We start from the raw sequence: 18,782 nt of genomic DNA on the forward strand, positions 1-18,782 counted from the left end.
CCATTATTCTAAGTGAAGTAACTCACTAATGGAAAACCAAACATCATATATTCTCACTCATAAGTGGGAGTTAAGCTATGAGGATACAAAGGCATGAGAATAATACATTGGACTTTGGGGAATTGGGGGAAAGGATGGGAGGGGGGTGAGGGATAAAATACTACACATTGGGTACAGTGCATACCATTCGGGTGGTGGGTGCACCAAAATCTCACAAATCACCACTGAGGAACTTACTCATTAACCAAACACCACCTGTTCCCCTAAAACCTACGAAAATAAAATAGAAGAATAAACATTTTAAAATATGGGCAAAGGACTTGAATAGACGTTTCTCCAAAGATTATATACAAATAGCCAGCAAGCAATGATTGGGAAAATGAAAATTAAAATCGTAAGGCTATAGCTATCATCTTATACCCATTATGAAGACTACTTTCAGTTTCAGCCACTACTGCACACAGTTAGTGGGCATGTAAAATGGTATGGCCACTATGGAAAACAGTATGGCCACTTCCTAAGAAAAAAACAAAAATAATCTGAATTACCATATGACTCAGCAATTCCACTTTGGTTATATATAGTTAAAAAAAAAAGCAGGATCATGAAGAGATATTTGCACACCAATATTTGTAGCAGCATTATTCACAAAGTAAAAAAGTGAAAGCAACCAGTGTCCATGCATAGATGAATGGATTAAAAAATATAGAATACACATCCAGTGGAATTTTGCTCAGCTTTAAAACAGGACATTCTGTTATACGCTAAAACATAGATGAACTTTGAGGCATTATGTGAAGTAAAATGTAGTGGTCACAAAAATTACTGTATAGTTCCAGCTACATGTGATCTCTACAGTAATCAAATTCATAGAAACAAAAAGTAGAATGTTGTTGCCAGGGGCTGGAGGAAGAGGAAGATAGGGAGTTGTTTAATGAGCATAAAGGTTCAGTTTTACAAATCAGTTGGTTGCACAAAGAAATGGATATGCTTAACACTACTGAATGGTACACTTGGAAATACTGAAGACTGTAAATTTTATGTTACACATTTTATACCACAATGTAAAAATAATCATTGATATTACCTTACCATTCTATAGCTATAATGGCATCATTTTTCTGAAATAAACTGTGTCTAATGAATTTGACCACATATACATTTTGAGAAAATTCAGATTTCCTAATGTTTCCTTGAGACAAACTCTTTCTTAATATTTTCCTTGGTTGTTAGATTTCAAATATTTTTGGCTGCCCAACAATAAAAGTCAATTCCAGAGTTTTCATTGATTTAAAAAACAAAAGAAGTTTTTTTGGCCTCTTCTAGTTCCTACAATATTCTCAGCACTCTTATTAAGCAATGTGTGTTTTCTGGGCACTAATAACCATCTCAAGTGGGTGAATACAGAAGAAATGATAATTCAAATTATATTTGGTGTCAGCCTAACATTTTTATGGAGATACATACTTTAAATTTGAAAAGTCAGGCAATTTTATTGAAAGTATACCTTGTTGACTTTAGCCTTACATTTGATTTAAAATTTATTAAAAAATACACAGATAAATGCAAATTTTTGATCATTTATTAACTGTGTTTAAAATTTACATGGATCTATTTATTAAGGACATTGTGTAATGTTTCCATTTTATGTTTTAAACAATTACAAACATTTGGGTTAAAATAATGTACAGATCAATGTAAGAAGTTTGAAAAATGGGGGATGAGAATTTGAAGTCTGCTTTCCTTCTGGCAATAATCATAAACACTCCAACTTAATGGATCATATATTTTTCTCTTGGAATTCTAAGTTTAAGAACAAAATTCTAAAGGACTTCTTGGAATTCTAAGTTTAAGAACAAAATTCTGAAGGACTTCAACATGCAATGGATATATATATAACATTCAGAGTAACTAGCTTCCATGCTTACACTGAACTCAACATAAGGCAAAAGCCCAATAATTCTACTGAATCTTTGGCTCAGTGTGTAAAAAAGCAAAGCAACATGGCAAGGCTAATGAAAACAATCCTTTGTGTTTGCCAGTTTCAGATTGCCAATATGGTTGCAATAAAATTCAACCATTATCTGATAACATATGCAGCTTTTATTAGCAGGACAGTTTTCTGAATGCAAGAAACAAGCATGAATCAGTTTCTCTAATTGTTCTCATAGCTTAGGAAAATGAGGCAGAAGCAGGTTTGTTTTAATAAAGCATAATTCTGCTTCCTGGTATGACCACATATGATTAGAAAAACAGTAAACCAATCAGATTCTATCAGATGAAATATTCTGTCTCCTACTCTTGGCAATCTCTTGGATATTGCCATAGACTGTAAAACGATTCAGTGAGTTGTGGTCATGAAATTATCTTTGTCATGAATATTGGTCTCTCCTTTCAACTGCTCAAGAAAAAACTAGCCTTTGGTAACTCTAGTTATTGTACGCTATAATACAAAACAAATTACCAATAACCATTCCTGAACTAACTGACATATGGCCAGATATTGTTCCTGTATTAAGTTTAACATTTTCTTGTTTCCTACTATTCTGTTTGATCTTCTAACACTTTCAACATCAGTAGGTAAAGCTACAGAGATCCTTGTTCTTGAAGATTTTTCTTGGAAGTTCTCATTCTTGCCTTACAATATAAAAATAACCACTCCAGCAAGTAAAATCTTTCCAAATAAAATATCAACAAGTCAAGGTTGCTTGATGACTACCACACAGGCACCTGCTCTTCCAATATTCAAGGAAGCCATCTGTTAAAAAAGACAAAACACAAGTTTTACTGTCATAGAAAAATTAAAAATTGTAATATATTTTAAGAGATTATATACATGAAAATCATAAATAAATGTGTTTGTTTTCCCATTTTAGCCAGAAGTCATACAATACAAATGAAAACACTGAAAATGGCATTTTAAAAAAGCAATGATATATATATTGAAAATTTTTAAGCCTGCAGCTTTATGTAATTTTTAAAAATGGTAATCAAATATTTAATGATTTTTACTGCAATTAACCTGCTATAGAAAGGTTCCAGGAAAGATCTATTCTTGAACTTGCATGGACATATTTGTGATGATATTTCATAGTGATAGCGTGGAGTATATTTTAGGTGAAATAGCTATTACACTTACTGCAATCATTTTGAAGTTAGTTTCCCAGATACTGTATTGAATTAAATGTTATTCATTCATTGTAGACAGAGACATACAATAAAATAAATTCAATATTTTTTCATAAATAGGCCATCATTATAAATGCTATAGGCTTATTAAAAATTTTCCAACTATGACAAAAACTGAAATGAGAACTGAGTATTTTTAAAATAATGCTGAATATGAAAATGGTTAGAAATATATTAAAACAATACTTTTTTTTACAGAGTTTGTAGTGAAATTTATTCTTTGGAGACAAGCCAACATTTTGACAATTTGAGCATTTTGGTATCAATAATTTTTATTACAGTTTTCTAAATATCAGAGTAGACTAGAATTTACATGATATTATTTCTAAGTGAAAAGAAAGCATCTAAAATGTAAGAAATAAAATAGCTGCAAAGTAGCCTTAAATCACATACATTATCTTATTGATTGAAAAAGGACAAATTCTTACATTCTAAATATCAAAATTACCTCCATTTTCTACCAGTTCTTTTGAATTCATGTATTGTTACCCATCATCCCACTGCAGGTTAAAAAGTCCACATATTTATTTTTCTGCATTATTTGTAAAAGCTAATTTAATGTAACATCACTTGTCTTCCTTGTAGAATTATTGCATAAAATGAGAGTAGGGAAGGAGCATGCGAATATATTCATGATATATTTGTGTGAAGAATTCACCACTGTTATCTTCATAATCACATCTCGTATTATTATCTCCATGGGACAGATGAGTGAATGGAGTATCAGGAGACAGTATGTTAATACTACAGCAACAATGTATACAAACTGAGGTTTACCTGACTCCAATATGCATACACTCTCCTTTGTCTTTCTTGTATTAGCTAATGATTTTCAAGAATTGTTTCATATTAGAGTTATCTAAGAAGCATTTACAAAATACGGACATGCACTGCATAACTGTGTTTTCATCCTTGATGTTCTGGTCATGAATGAACCACATATACAATGGTAGTCCCATAAGATTATTAGATTATAATGGAGCTAAAAAATTCGTATTGTCTGGTGATGTCATAACCTTCTTAACATCAAAGCACAAGGCATTCATCACTCACATGTTTGTGGCAAAACTAGTGTAAACAAACCTATTGTACTGCTTTTTTGAAAATAGAAGTTCATAAAATAAGGATATAAAAGAAAAAAATTTTTACAGCTGAACAATGTGCTTTAAGGTAACTATTACTATAAAAGAGTCAAAAAGTTTAAAAATATTTAAGTTTAAAAAGTAAAAAAAGTTACAGTAAACTGAGATTAATTTAGTATTAAAGAAAAATACTTTAAAATAAATTTAGTGTAGCCTAAGTATAGAGTGTTTTTAAAGCCTACAGTGGTGTATAGTAATGTCCCGTTCCCTCACATTCACTCATCAGTCAGTCACTGACTCACCCAGGGCACTTTCTAGTACACAGTACCTTTTCTATGTTTAGATATGTATAGATACACAAATACCATTATGTTACAATTACTTCGAATACTCATCAAAGTAACATACTATACAGATTTGTAGCCTATGAATAATAGGCTATATGATACAGACTCGGTGTGTAGTAGGCCATACCATCTAGGTTGGTCTAAGTATGTGCTGTGATATGTGCACAATGATTAAATTGCCTAAGAATGAATTTATCAGATTGCATTTCATTTTTAAGCATCGCATGACTGTGTATGTGTACAAACCCTACCGCTAAATGGAAATAGGATTAATATTGGGTAACTGTATTTTTGAAAACTTTCCCAAAGGCTCTTTGATGTCCATTCAATTCTCAGTACTGTGTACTAGACTGCGTATAGAGTAAGTAGCTTAACTTTATATCTGCATCTACATGTATACCTCTATCTCTGTATATGCATGTGTATGTGAAAATGAAACCTGTTTGTTTTCAAAAAACAAAATGTGAGATTCCCCTTGTGTTTCTTACATCAGTGAATGACACCCCTCTCCACCCAGTTGTTCAAGATATTCATTCAAGAATTTTCGCTTAAGTTGTTGAAGATATTCAAGAAATCTTGACCCTTCCTTTACCTCACTCAACCCTAAATCTGAATCATCAGGCCCTCTAAATACATCTCCAACAAGTTTAATTCTATCCATTTCTTCAGTCTTCCACATAGTTCAGGTTACATAATGTAAACCATGTCTATCTCTCAGAACTTAACCATTCTATTTCTTGCTCAGTGAGACATACCACGTATTCTTCCTCTGGCTCTTACAAACGATGCTCCCTAAGCCACTTCTCATATTTTCATCTGGTTAGCTATTACTCATTTGTCAGCCCTCATTCTACATATCATCATTTCCTGAAAGAAGATTTATCTGCCAAATGCACTTAATTTCTATCATAGAGCTATTCCCTTATCAAAGAATTCATCACGCTATTTAAGCATTTGGTATTTTTCTTCATAAGTGCATTTTAAATGTTTAAGAAAAGTTTTCCTTCTTTCCTCTTGGTCCAAATTTATTTAATATATAGTTTTAAAATCTGCCCTTGCTCTCCCTCCAGAGGTTGTACCTTTCAGCATGAGTAATATGATAACCTAAAAAGGTTGGCCACAGAACCAATTAAATAAAAGTAATGGTGAATGTAGATATTTCACCAGTCTTCTCTGGAACTCATTTTCGATGTTTTATATATCTATTGTGTATAAATGAAATGCATACACAATGAAGTACACTTAGTTGCAACAATAGTTCTCAATTTATTTGAGAAATATTCATATTACCTCCTACTCCCAGCCAGCAACTATGCTAGTCTTTGGAGATAAGACAATAAATGACACATTGTCTTTGATTCCTTACAACCTACAGATGAATGCAGCTTGATAGCACTAGGACAGTATACCAAGAGAATACATTGAAGGGAAATTCTACGTAGGCTAGGGGAAATGGGATGAAGTTCTTTTTATATCTTGAAGCACATGCATTATTTTTTCAAATCAAACACAAAATAATAAGCCCACTACTAAATGACAAAAGTCAAATTTATTTGAAACACACAGATACACATGTGTATCTATACATGTGGTGTATGCATGTGTTCTCCGTAAAACAAGGCACAAATCTGGCAATCAATTCCGAATCTATTTCTATTATTTCCCACTCAAGCTAACCTGAATATTTTTCCACGTATTTGGATGTTTTAATAAAGTTTTTTTGTTTATTCTAATAATCAGCCATTTGTGGCTGCTAATATTATATGGGATAGACAATTTTTAGTCCACTTATAGGACAAATAGAGTGGAAGTGACCGGAATTTAGCAAATATGGGAAACCTTTCAAGTAGGCTAGAATCCTGAAAATTTTTAAAGGGATTTTGTATGGGTCTGCTGATCATCCCTCAAGAGTCTTAAAAAATATAAATAATGAAAATATATGGAAGCAAATCTTAAAGTAATTTAATAGTTTTAAAATTAATGTTTATTGTACTGAAATAAAGATGTTATAAAACATTTTAAATACCACTTTGCCGTTGGTAAAATACTATATGATTCAAACAAGTATAATAAAATACAAGTGTCTTTTACCTATTATTACTACATACATTATTTTGATGTCAATTTTAGAGGAATGATAAGAATAATGGCTATTACATATACGTATGATGATATTCCATCATTTATGTAAACAAACTTCCTTTATTTAATGTTCTTTTTAAGTGGAACATTTAAAATACCCATTTAACTGGTACATTTCCTTAGTAAATCAACAATCATTAATTCATGCTGCAGGGTTTGCTTTGGAAACACTAGGGACTCACAGAGGTACAGAGTTTAAACATATCCTTCAAAATATCAGTGCAGTAATGTGAAAAGCAATCATTACTTTTTTTTTACATGCAGTTCTCTTTGAATAAGAAATGCTTCTTTTGTAGCCTTCAAAGTAAAATGTAGACAATCACAAGACTTTAGATCTCTTGATATTTCCCCTTTTCTCTATTCCTCCTTCTTTTTTCTCACTTGGCTAAATGTACAATCTTTTTTTTTTTTTTTTTTTTTTTGCTGAAGTCAAGAGTTTTCCTTTAGAAGAGACGAAATTCATATGCAGGTACCTAAATCTAGCCATTAGAAATTTGGTTTTGTACTTCAAAGTTACCCTGACTAAATATTGTTGCTGAATGCATACCATCAAAACTGGCCCAATCAAGGAAGTCATGTTTCTTTAAAAGTATGTATCTTTAAAACAAATTTAATCAGTGTTCAAGTTCTTTAGATAAATTTTAGTCAATTTCTATGACCAAAATCAGATCCTTCCACCCACTGAGGCAATATGTCAAGATGTAGTTATTATTCTGCTTCAATTAAATAAGGCTTTAGAATTGCACTGCACTCCTAGGTGGAAACTATTTATTGGAACAGTATATTACTTTTAGATTTCTGGTAAAAATGAGAAATAAAAGAAATATTGAGATTTAGAAAAGAATGAAAGTAAAGAGAAATCAAATATGTAAAGATACAAGTCAGAATTTATGGATTCCCTCCATCATAAGCAAGTCTTAGTAGCTATGCAGCTAAGATGTTTTTCACTATAGTTAGTTTGCCCTGGCCTCATCTTCCTGTCACACTCAAACACACCAACATACATCCTCTAGTTATGTGATTACAATGAGAGCTGCTTCATTCTAGCATGATCCTGAGTCTCTAACTACAGTGAGTATACCTCACCTAAAATAAACCAGTCATTTTACTCCATCTTCCTGGACAAAATGATTGACAAGGAGTGAGCACTCACTACACGAGGGGCTATGCAGAGCCCTTTCCCGTTTATTCTTTTAATTGAACTGGGATTTAGAAAAAGTTATTTTCTGTTTATGGCTATGGACTTTCTACTTGGGGATTACTACTTGGACTTTCCACCAGTACCACCAGGTGGAAAATTCTCTGTGCAATGCGTAAAAATGAACCTAACATTAACAAAAATGAATGGCAGCAAGGCTGATTTCCATAGCCTTTATATTATTTCTAAAACCAAATAATCTAAAGTTAGGGTTTGGTAAACCAATATAGTATACTTTTATTTTTTGCTTCAGGTAATTCAAATTCAGTTTCTGTTTCTTGTTATGGAAAATGGAGATCTCATGAAGCATGTATGTCACTTTTAAATATATATTTTATTGGTATTAATGAAAGTACACAAGAATGTATAATTTAATGAACTTTTTACAATATTAATACAACACTGGACAAAAGTAATCACTTTTGGTTTAGGTAAATTCGATTAGATTTCTGTTTGTATAGCCTTTCTCCACAGAAAGTAAATGAAATAAATTCTTATCCTTGAAGTAAACCATGCTGATGACAATCTTACCTGTGTCCACTCATTAGTTTGTGGGTCATAGGATTCCATAGTGTTGAGGTATGTCTGTCCATCGTAGCCACCAACAGCATATAATCTGTCACCAAGGAGACAGACCCCAACAGCATCTCTGGGCATACTCAAAGGAGCCACCATGGTCCAAGTGTCTGTTTTGGGATCATATCTAGAATTCAATGACAATAGTACATAACATATTGTAATAACAATCAACTTTTACTATAAAAATTTTAATTTTTAAAAAGCCTGTCAGAAATAGGAAACTGGTTTTTTTCTTTAAAAGCTCAATCATTTGAGCAGGTATTCTAGAATGAATATCCATAATGTCTAGCTTTCTAAACTTTTAGGTATTTTAAAAACACACCCAGACCCTAGATGAATGCAGATTCATTCAACAAAAATAAATATCATACTGTCTTTCTAAAAAGAAGTCTCAGATATATAAATAACTGTTATCCACAGTAGAATTAGGGTATTTAACACAAATATATGCAGACTGCTGTGGTAATGAAGAAAAATAAATGATTAAAAATCTAGGAGAATTGTGGAATACTCGATAGGTGAAGTGTCCTTTAAACCAGCTTTGAAAGTCTAGCCTAAATTTGCTATAAAAAAGGGAAAAATTTGTACAAAAACAACTGTAGTGTTTTGTTGTTGGTGGTGGTGTTTTCTTTTTTTTTTTTTTTAAGGCATGGTCAGATTTGAGGAAACAGGTAAGTAGTATGAGTAAATTTCAAGAGAGTCACACACTCGAGGAGGTGGTGTGCCTCAAGAGATAAGTTTTGATTAGCTTATGGGATGTTTGATGCCCTGGGTAAGGTACTTTCAGTTTACTCAATAGAAAAATAGCCTTTGAAACTTGGGGAAATAATTATAACATGAACACAATTGCGTTTAGTGACACTGCTCAGGATTCACAGTAAGGGAGAGACTAGTAATTCAAGAGATCAAAGTCAGAAGACTAAAGTTATTGTTATTAAATTTAAACAAAAAATTTAATTTTAAGAAAAATTAACCACATAGTACATACAGATATTTTATATTTTGAGTAGCAAAATCCTGAAGACTTCTTTGATGAATGTACTCTGAATGAATGATGAAACCATACCTTTGCTTTTAGCCCACAATTGCAGGTTCAAATACAAAAACAAAAAGGGTGATAAGAACCTAGCAGCAATAAATATAAAATAAAACTGTGAGAAAGGATTTTCTGACAAACACAGCAAATACATTTGTAGTTTGCTTTCCTGCTCCAATTTTTTTCTGCTGTTCAATTTTTAACCCATAGACTCCTAAAATAAATGAACAAACAAAAATACCTAAAGTTTATTGAAAATAAAGAAGATTGTTACCAAAGATCTGGAATTTATATCTCACAGAGAATATTCATATTACCCACAATGTTATGTAAATTTGCACACTGTGGTTGGGGGGGTTTGTCCACTGCCAAGATGACACATGTAAAATAAGGTGTTAGTTGAATGCTAGAAAACCCGGATCATCTTGAAGCACAGGCTGCTCAGCACATAAATATTTAATTTTTAGTACCGTAGTTAATAAACCCAAAACATCACAGATAGACGCAGGCCGACATAGACACACACCAACACAAGTACACAGTCTATGCCATCAACATCAAGATTCTTTATATGTGTGATTTTGTTTCTGAACACAAATCTATTCCATTTGTCTACATATTTATACTGTATTGTTACTATAATGTATAACTAAAGTAATTTAATAATAAGCCTTTATATATAGTTTTTCAAGGTTGTCTTGGAATGTAGGACTCTTCACTTTATTTAAATTTTAGAATCATATTTCCAATGTACACACAACCACAATCAAACTACATGAAAAAATTTCAATTAAAAAAAGACTGCATTAAATGTGTTAATTTTGTTTGTTGTTTTGATTTTTTTGTTGTTGTTTTGTTTATTTTCATTTTTGAGACAAGGTCTCAGTCTGTCACCCAGGCAGTGGGGCAATCTTAGCTCATCACTACTTCTGCCTCTGGTGCTCAAGCAAACCTCCCACCTTAGCCTCCAGAATAGCTAGGACTATAGGAACATGCCACCATGCTTGGCTAATTTTTTATTTTTATTATTTTTAAATTTTTAATGAGATGAGATCTCCTATGTTACCCAGTCTGGTCACAAACTCCTGGGCTCAAGTGATCCTTCTGCTTTGGTTCCCCAAAGAGCTGGGATTAAGGGCATAAGCCATCACACCCAGCCCAATTAATTTTTTATATTGACTGAGTATATAGCAATCTTATTAATTCAATTTAACAGTTTCTAGTTTGAATCATATAAAAGTATTAGATATTTATCACTTAATCTTGATTACTAACATTTTTATTCCTTTCCAATTGTTGGCAATTTGCTTTCTTTTTATTGTCTAACACTGGCTAGTTGCTCTATTAACATGCCTAATAAAAATGGTATTAGCAGTCATTGTTTTCTTCTCATTCTAATGAAAATCGCAAAATAAAATATTTCAATATTTGATTATTAACTTTTTATAGATTCTCATCAAATTAACAAAATTTATTTTCTAAGTTTGGTGAGAGTTTTTATTATGAATATTGACTTTTTTTCATTTTTTCACTTACTCAGATATTTAATTGTCATTGTATTAGGTTACATTTATTACTCTTTTTAATGTTAAACCAAATATGTCTTTCTGGGATAAACTCACATTGGATTTATATACATGTGCTTTATCAAACTGATTCTGTCCTAAGAGAATTCTAAGAATTAGAAGTTTTAGTGTAGATCATAATATGTTTGAAATGAAAATAATTTTCATATTTTAGTTTGTAATATACAACTTTCTAAAAAACATATAAATAATAGTAGTGGTATAATTGTTACCCTTATAGACAATATTGTTGGTAGATAAGAAATTTCTACCAAATTTTATGATGTTCTGGGTCATAAAGTGAAGCTCAAATAATTACAAAACCTTGAAATGGTTTTGAGTTCACTGTTAATTTTAACCCAAGACAGAGGAGAAAGCAATCAGTACAATGTTAGAAAAAAATCTCAAAATATTCAGTGTGTTTCAGGCTCTCAGGTTGATGATGTGCTTAATGTCTATTTTTAATGTGTAGTCTTTTTGGATGTACTTATTGATATTCTCCCAACTTTGTTAATCCTCCCCTTAAAAATATAATGGGCATAGAATGATCCAGAAGGGAGGATGGGGAAAATAAATTTCTGCTTCCCCTCTCAATATCTCTTGTTCATTTTCAATGCCAAAAATTTTTTAAGTTAATTTGATTTCAACTTGTGTATAAAGATGAATGAAAAATTCTATTCTTTTGACTTACGTCATACTTTATTACATTCATTTTTCAAGGTTGAGGAGAGGAGAAATGAGCTGTTGACAGAACAAAGAGAAAACAAGGACAAGCTAAACAGCTCTTTGACTCCTCTCAGATGCAGTTTTCACAATAGATCTTTAAAAATTATTTTAACTATTGTCCATAAGCAGAACATGGATTGTAACCATGAAATCTGAATGCCAGTTTAAAGAAACTTTAAAAACTGGATACCATTTAACAGTTCAAAATGAAAGAGAAATAGATTGTTTATATAGTTACTTCCTCTACCAATATGACAGAAAACCATAATTAGCACTATAAATCCAAATTATGTATTTTTATTTCATTTTATTTATTTATATGTTTTCTGAGACAGGGTCTCTGTCACCCAGTCTGCAGTGCAGTGGCAAATGATGGCTTACTGCAGCCTCTACTTCCCCAGACTCAAGTGATCCTCCCACCTCAGTCTCCCAAGTAGCTGGGCCCCCAGGCATGTGCCACCACAACTAATTTATTTCTTTTTTGTAGTAGTGATAGGATTTTGCCATGTTATCCAGGCTAGTCTCAAACTCCTGAGCTCAAGCAGTTGACCTTCCTCAGCCTCTCCAAATGCCAGGATTACTGGCATAAGCCAATGCACCCAGCCAATATCCTTCTATCTATATAGAATAATGCATGTTTTATTTATTTATGAATATTTGTATTTCCATAAAATCCTTCTTCTTTCTCAAAACATACAGATAGATGAATTATCATGATGCCAGAAGAATTCTGAGCAGCAAATCTAAGGACAGTAGTTCATTCTGTCACCTCTTTCTCTGTCACTCCTCATAAGCCGTTGAGGGATATAGCAAATCACGTATCTACATTGGTATAGCTGTTGCATCAGCTAACAACTGCTGCATCTATTTTTTTTTTTTTTTTGAGATGGAGTTTCACTCTTGTTACCCAGGCTGGAGTGCAATGGCATGATCTCGGCTCACCGCAACCTCCGCCTCCTGGGTTCAGGCAATTCTCCTCCCTCAGCCTCCTGAGTAGCTGGGATTACAGGCACGCGCCACCATGCCCAGCTAATTTTTGTATTTTTAGTAGAGACGGGGTTTCACCATGTTGACCAGGATGGTCTCGATCTTTTGACCTTGTGATCCACCCACCTCGGCCTCCCAAAGTGCTGGGATTACAGGCTTGAGCCACCGCGCCCAGCCTGCTGCATCTATTAATAAAGCAGGGCCCCTAAGTACTTAGGTTAGCATAGAATCCTTGATATGGTTAGGCTTTATGTTCCCACCCAAATTTCATTTTGAATTGTGATCCCCAGGTGCTGAAGGAGGAACCTAGCAGGAGGTGATTGGATCATGGGGGTGGTTTCCCCTATGCTGTTCTTGTGACAGTGAGTGAGTTTCCATGAGATACGATGGTTTTATAAGTGTTGGGCAAATTGCTCCTTTGTGTGTACTCTTGCTCACCTGCTGCCATATAAGACATGTATGCCTCTCTTTTTGCCATGATTATAAGTTTCCTGCGGCATCAGTCATGTGGAACTATGAGTCAATTATACCTCTTTTCTTTTTACTCAGTCTTGGGTAGTTCTTTATAGTGTGTTAAAATGGACTAATACAATCCTCATATTAACATAGTGTATTCAAAATTTAAGCATAGTTTGCTAGACAATAGCAAATGTTATGAATGCACAGTAACAGAACAAAATGACAACAAACTAGCTGGTTCTTTCATGCTACACTCATGCAGCTGGCTCCAGCAATAATATCTTGAATGAGAAATGGTTTGGGGGAAGAAGAGGATGGGGGAAGGGGAGAAGAAGCATATCAAAATAATATGTCAAGACTTTTTATGCTCGTTTGTTAATAGTGTTTAGATGAGATAGAAGAATATACTTTTCAATTAATATTTGAACAGTTGCTTAGCTCTTCAGGCCCTACCTATCTCAGAAATTTTCAACTTAAAGTGTATGGAAATAATATTTTGCCAAGAGAATGCAAATGCAAATCTGGCTTTGCAATACCAAACAAATCTCTACCAAATCTTATGATAGTATGGGTCATAACATACAGCTCAAATGCCATGAGTCCATCTAAACATCCACCCATCCTTCTACACTATCAATTTATCTATTCATGTATCTTCTATCATTTCTCTATCAATTTATGTATAACAACCTATTTACAGCTTATCTCAAGATAGTTTTCCTTGTGGGAATATTGAGGTTCGTTTTTCTTAGTGTCTAATTGAGTCAATAAATTCTCATTAAGTGCCTATTCTGTAACAGGAACTGTACCAAGCACAAGAATATAGAGGTGGGTGGAAAGCTATTTTGGGCAATACCAGTACATGGCACCTAGTTTAGTGAAAAAAGAAAACTGATGTAAAAAGAATTTTAATTATAATGTTAATAATTGGTACAAAGAAATAAACCTCAATTTTTCTTCCTGGTCAAATTTGCATTATGAAATGATCCCTTTGGCAACTATAAGAAGAACAAATTAGAAGATGCAGAAGTGGATATTACAAATTGTAGTTTAGAAGGTTCTCATTATCTTGACACCCTTCTTTCACCAGGCCTCATTACTGGGATGCAGATATAAGGGAAAAGGAGGATCTGATCTATTATTACTCAGCAGTGGGACTGATGCCTTTCAGCATATTTTCTGATCTGTTGCCTAGATTCCAGTTTTGGAAGGTCTGTTTTGTCTCGTTCTTCTAATACTGTAAGCTCTGTATAACATAGTGCAAAATACATGCAAAACAATAGTTGCTGACTAAATAGATAAATGGATGAGTTTTCTTTCTCTAACAGATCACATCTTCAGGACCTAACTTCTCCTGAAACTCAGTGCACATTTTGGACACTGATTTTGTCCACCAAGATGCTCTTACTAGGGTGAGGCTCAGTCACAAAATTAGTTTTCATCTGTTCCACAAACTAATCTAGAGTCCTCATTCTCATTCCGTCCCTGCCTTCTACCTTCTCTGATTTGAGGTGCCAGTGTTATTTGTGCTCAAGACAGCCTGAGTGCAAACAATTTTTGATAAGTATTATATAATTGTACTTAACATAGCCATTATATAATAGTTTACATTTCTATATAAAATCATTGTGATATAATAAAATGTGATCTATCCATCTCACTACAAAACATAGCATTATATACACTATTCTTGCTATTCCTAATGATGTTTGCCTATGATAATATACTAAAAAAGTATTTACATTCTGTCTGCAAAATGGTTTCACAGAGGCGCTGTTGTGTATCTTGATTTACTGATGAGTTACATGTGAAATCATAAATATAAAAAATATGTTATAAAAAGTGCAAAAGTGCTATTAATCTGACGGGTAGTATGAGCTAGGATAAGAATCATGATACTGCTGTGTGCTTCTGCATTACTTAAGCTGCTCATATCCACTGAACTCCTATAACTCAAAATAGCCATGCTTATTTAAATCTAATTTTCCAACATAAATGTATTCCTAGACTGAATTATTTATGCCGCTGTTCACAAACAACATTTCAATACATTATACAGTTGAGTTGGATGAGAATATTTGGATGAAATATCATTTCATTAGCAGCAGCTATATAAGATATTCAAGATAAAAGTAGGCGGCTCATGATATTCATCTCCTCTCTTCATTTACCCAAGAATTTAGCAAAGAAAATGTAAATGAGCTCATTGTCAGTCTTTTAGCAGCATTTTAAATGATTGCACATTTGTGTGTATAAAAGTATAAACCTATTTATTAAGACTCCGGCCATTGTCTTCATTGTAACACCTTTAGTTCCCGATTTCAGTGGACTGGAAAATATTAAAGTGAAAATGTAGTGAACTTAATGCTTTTCTCAATGTGTATACAGCCATAAAGCTATAGTCCATTTCACAGAGGAGCAATATTGGCAAACATCGATTCTGTATTTTATCTGATATGAACACAGCCTGCTTACCAAAAACCATCTCTTGCCAATGTACTTATCCTCAGTAAAAATAATTACATATCCTTAGAAAAAATTATCATAAATGAGAAGAATATCCTTTTCCCACCATCTATACCACTTACAGGCATCAGGATAAAGGATGTGTTTTCCTAATATAAAAAGGAAAATTTTTCTGCTATTAGTGCTATCTACCAAACATCTCATTTTTCTCCCATATACAAGTTGGGATACTGCTCTCCGGCTCTCATGAAGTTTTCAGTGGCCATGTCACTGGTCTGTCACTGAAGTACAAACAAAAGAGAATTATATTACTTGCAGGTGGAATCTTTAAGGACTAGTGAATAATTTACTCTTTTTCCTTTTGACATGGAGACCAGCAATGCTCAATATTCTAGATTATGTGTTAGTCTGACTATCAGAGTTTTAATATCACAGATATTACATGATAATTAATAGCATGAGTGAAGAAAAAAGCATCATGGTATTAAAGCACTGAGAGTTTTAAAGTGATTTGTTACAGAAGAATTACTTATTTTATCCCAATTGATAAACCAATCGACCTAAATATTCTCTATCCTCATTTCTCCATAGATCATTATGTATCCTGTGTGATAGGAAATGTCACCATGCATCTTACTAAGGACTCTTCCATCCTTACCACATACCATGTAATAGTTCCAAGTAAGGCACAGCCAAAAGAGAACTCAGTGATAGCTGTGCCAGAAGTCTCTGCATTATATTCCTAGGCCTGAAGACGAGGTGCCACCCCACTCTAGCTTCTGTGCACCTGGTCAATTTTAGAAAGAGTTACAAGAGAACCTATATTTCCTTCATACATCAGGATTATTTAAAATACAGCTCCAAACAGTCTGTCTTATGTTAAAAATGGTATATCATAAAATAAGAACTTAATAATTCACCTTTGAGAGTTTGAAAAGGTAGGAGAACAAGAACAGAAGAGAACACAGAAACAAAATGCCCAATATTTTTAAAAGAGTTAACATTCATGTTTCATAAATTACTCAAAACTTCATTTTAATGAATGTTTTCAAAATATATCAAGAAGAAAGTTAAAGATTATTTAAGTTATAGCAGAGACCTGGAACCAACCCAAATACCCATCAATGATAGACTGGACAAAGAAAATGTGGCACATATACACCATGGAATACTATGCAGCCATAAAAAAGCTATGCATTTGTGTCCTTTGTAGGGACATGGATGAATCTGGAAGGGTCAAGAAAGGACCCTTAACTTTGGCAAAATAAACTTCCTAAATTGAGACCTGTCTCACATATTTGGGGTTCACTGATAGTATTTCTCCCTTACTATGGATAGTATATCTAATATAAATAGACTTAAATCTATAATATTCAATTTCTAAAGAAATGCATAGGAAGACAGTATTACTTAGCATATAAATCAATCAGAATGTAGATTTACAAATTCATGCTTTAATGCTGTTTAATAACTAAAATGCTGTGTGTAAAATTATTTCAGATCCTGGGGATGTTTTTCAAAGCTGTTTATTTTTTGTGAAAAAACATTGTGGGGATTTAGATAAATATTAATTGAAGGGAGGAGTCAAGGATAAAATGAGAAAACAAAGTACAGGGGTGTGTGTGTGTGTGTGTGTGAATGAAATTGAGAAAGGAGCTAAAAAACATATCTCTAGGTGTTGAATTTACCTTTCCTAAACAATGCAATTTTTCCAATAACTTGAATCAGGCATCAATGTGATTTACACTGTTTCTTTCACTGTAACAGTGTCCTTGGGGTCTTACCTTTCTACATAATCGAGTAGCCGGGAACAGTGATTGGAAGCAGGAGCATCATGACCTCCTACTGCATAAAGAAAACCATCACATGTGGCCACTCCAACACCCCCTCTCCTCTTACACATGGGAGCACACATGTTCCACTTATTTGTATGAGGATCATAATATTCCATTGAACTCAAACAGGAACTTCCATCACGACCTCCGACTGAATACAACCTAAAAACACAATTGGAAAAACATGATTTAATATCATAGTCTGGAGGATAAAATATAGAAAAGGTCCTTTAAAAAATTTTTCACAGTATGGAATGTGTTGGAAATACATGACTTTGCGGGGAGATTTTGTTAAAGATACTTGATAAATGATCATATATATCAGAATTATCTTTTTGTATAGAAATTGCATAGGATTACATTTGTATAGAAATCAATTTTGTATAGAAATTGCAGTATACTAAATGAAATTTAAACAACTATAATTTTTAACCTCTATTTCCAGAAAGTTGGATAGATTTAAATTGCTTACTGCAGAAATAAGTAGTATTTTAATTTAATAAATATTAAGAAATGGCTACTAATATAAGAACAAGATATAAGAAAACGAACATAAACAGATAAACAGGATAAACAGGCATGAAAGGATATAAGAAAATGAACATAAACAGGTAACAGGATAAATAGGGATTATCCTACTTGTTGATAAGCAAGTGATTTGGCAGTATATGAAACATGCCTGCCCCTTGTGTTCCCATCCTCACAGTTTAGAACAATAAATAAATGTAATAAAGTATCATCTTAACAACGACTTTCTTAATCAGTGCCTATACTATCCCTAAAGACAAGACTTTACAGGAAGAAAGGATACAACAATGTTAGTATGATTGAAAATTGCTGAAGGTTACTTGATACACTCATCTTGCTATAATTATTTTATTAATGAGAAATATGATAGAAATCCCCCCAAATAAGTTATACATCATAAATGTTATTAACATGATTTGAATACATTGTGTAATCCTAATATAATAGTTCTTCCCCGTTTAGTCAGTCATTATTTTATCATAGTCAGGTACAGTGTTGCATTTATTTACTTAGCCATTTGCTGACTACCTATTTTTTAGTGTTTAGTGTGTGCCACACATTGTTAAAACTTTATTGACATATCCATGAACAAAACAGGAAAAAAGACCTCAGTGCACTCAATCCTACTGAAGCAGGAAAGACA

At 33.0% G+C, this 18,782-nt stretch overlaps 1 protein-coding gene across 1 annotated transcript in view; it reads right to left on the reverse strand.

Annotated features, from left to right (window-relative positions):
* Positions 1-1,570: 1,570 nt before the first annotated feature.
* KLHL1 (kelch like family member 1) overlaps positions 1,571-18,782 on the reverse strand; it is a 411,066-nt gene continuing 393,854 nt past the window's right edge. The window contains exons 9-11 of the mRNA XM_021667180.2: positions 17,561-17,773; positions 8,490-8,661; positions 1,571-2,758 (exon numbers count right to left, since the gene is read on the reverse strand). Of these exons, the coding sequence (XP_021522855.2) occupies positions 2,699-2,758; positions 8,490-8,661; positions 17,561-17,773 (445 nt within the window). The 3' untranslated portion in view covers positions 1,571-2,698. The remainder of the gene's footprint in view (positions 2,759-8,489; positions 8,662-17,560; positions 17,774-18,782) is intronic.

Source organism: Aotus nancymaae, unplaced genomic scaffold (assembly GCF_030222135.1).
Source record: "Aotus nancymaae isolate 86718 unplaced genomic scaffold, 86718_ANA_hifiasm-v0.15.2.pri h1tg000088l, whole genome shotgun sequence".
Lineage (NCBI taxonomy): Eukaryota > Metazoa > Chordata > Mammalia > Primates > Aotidae > Aotus > Aotus nancymaae.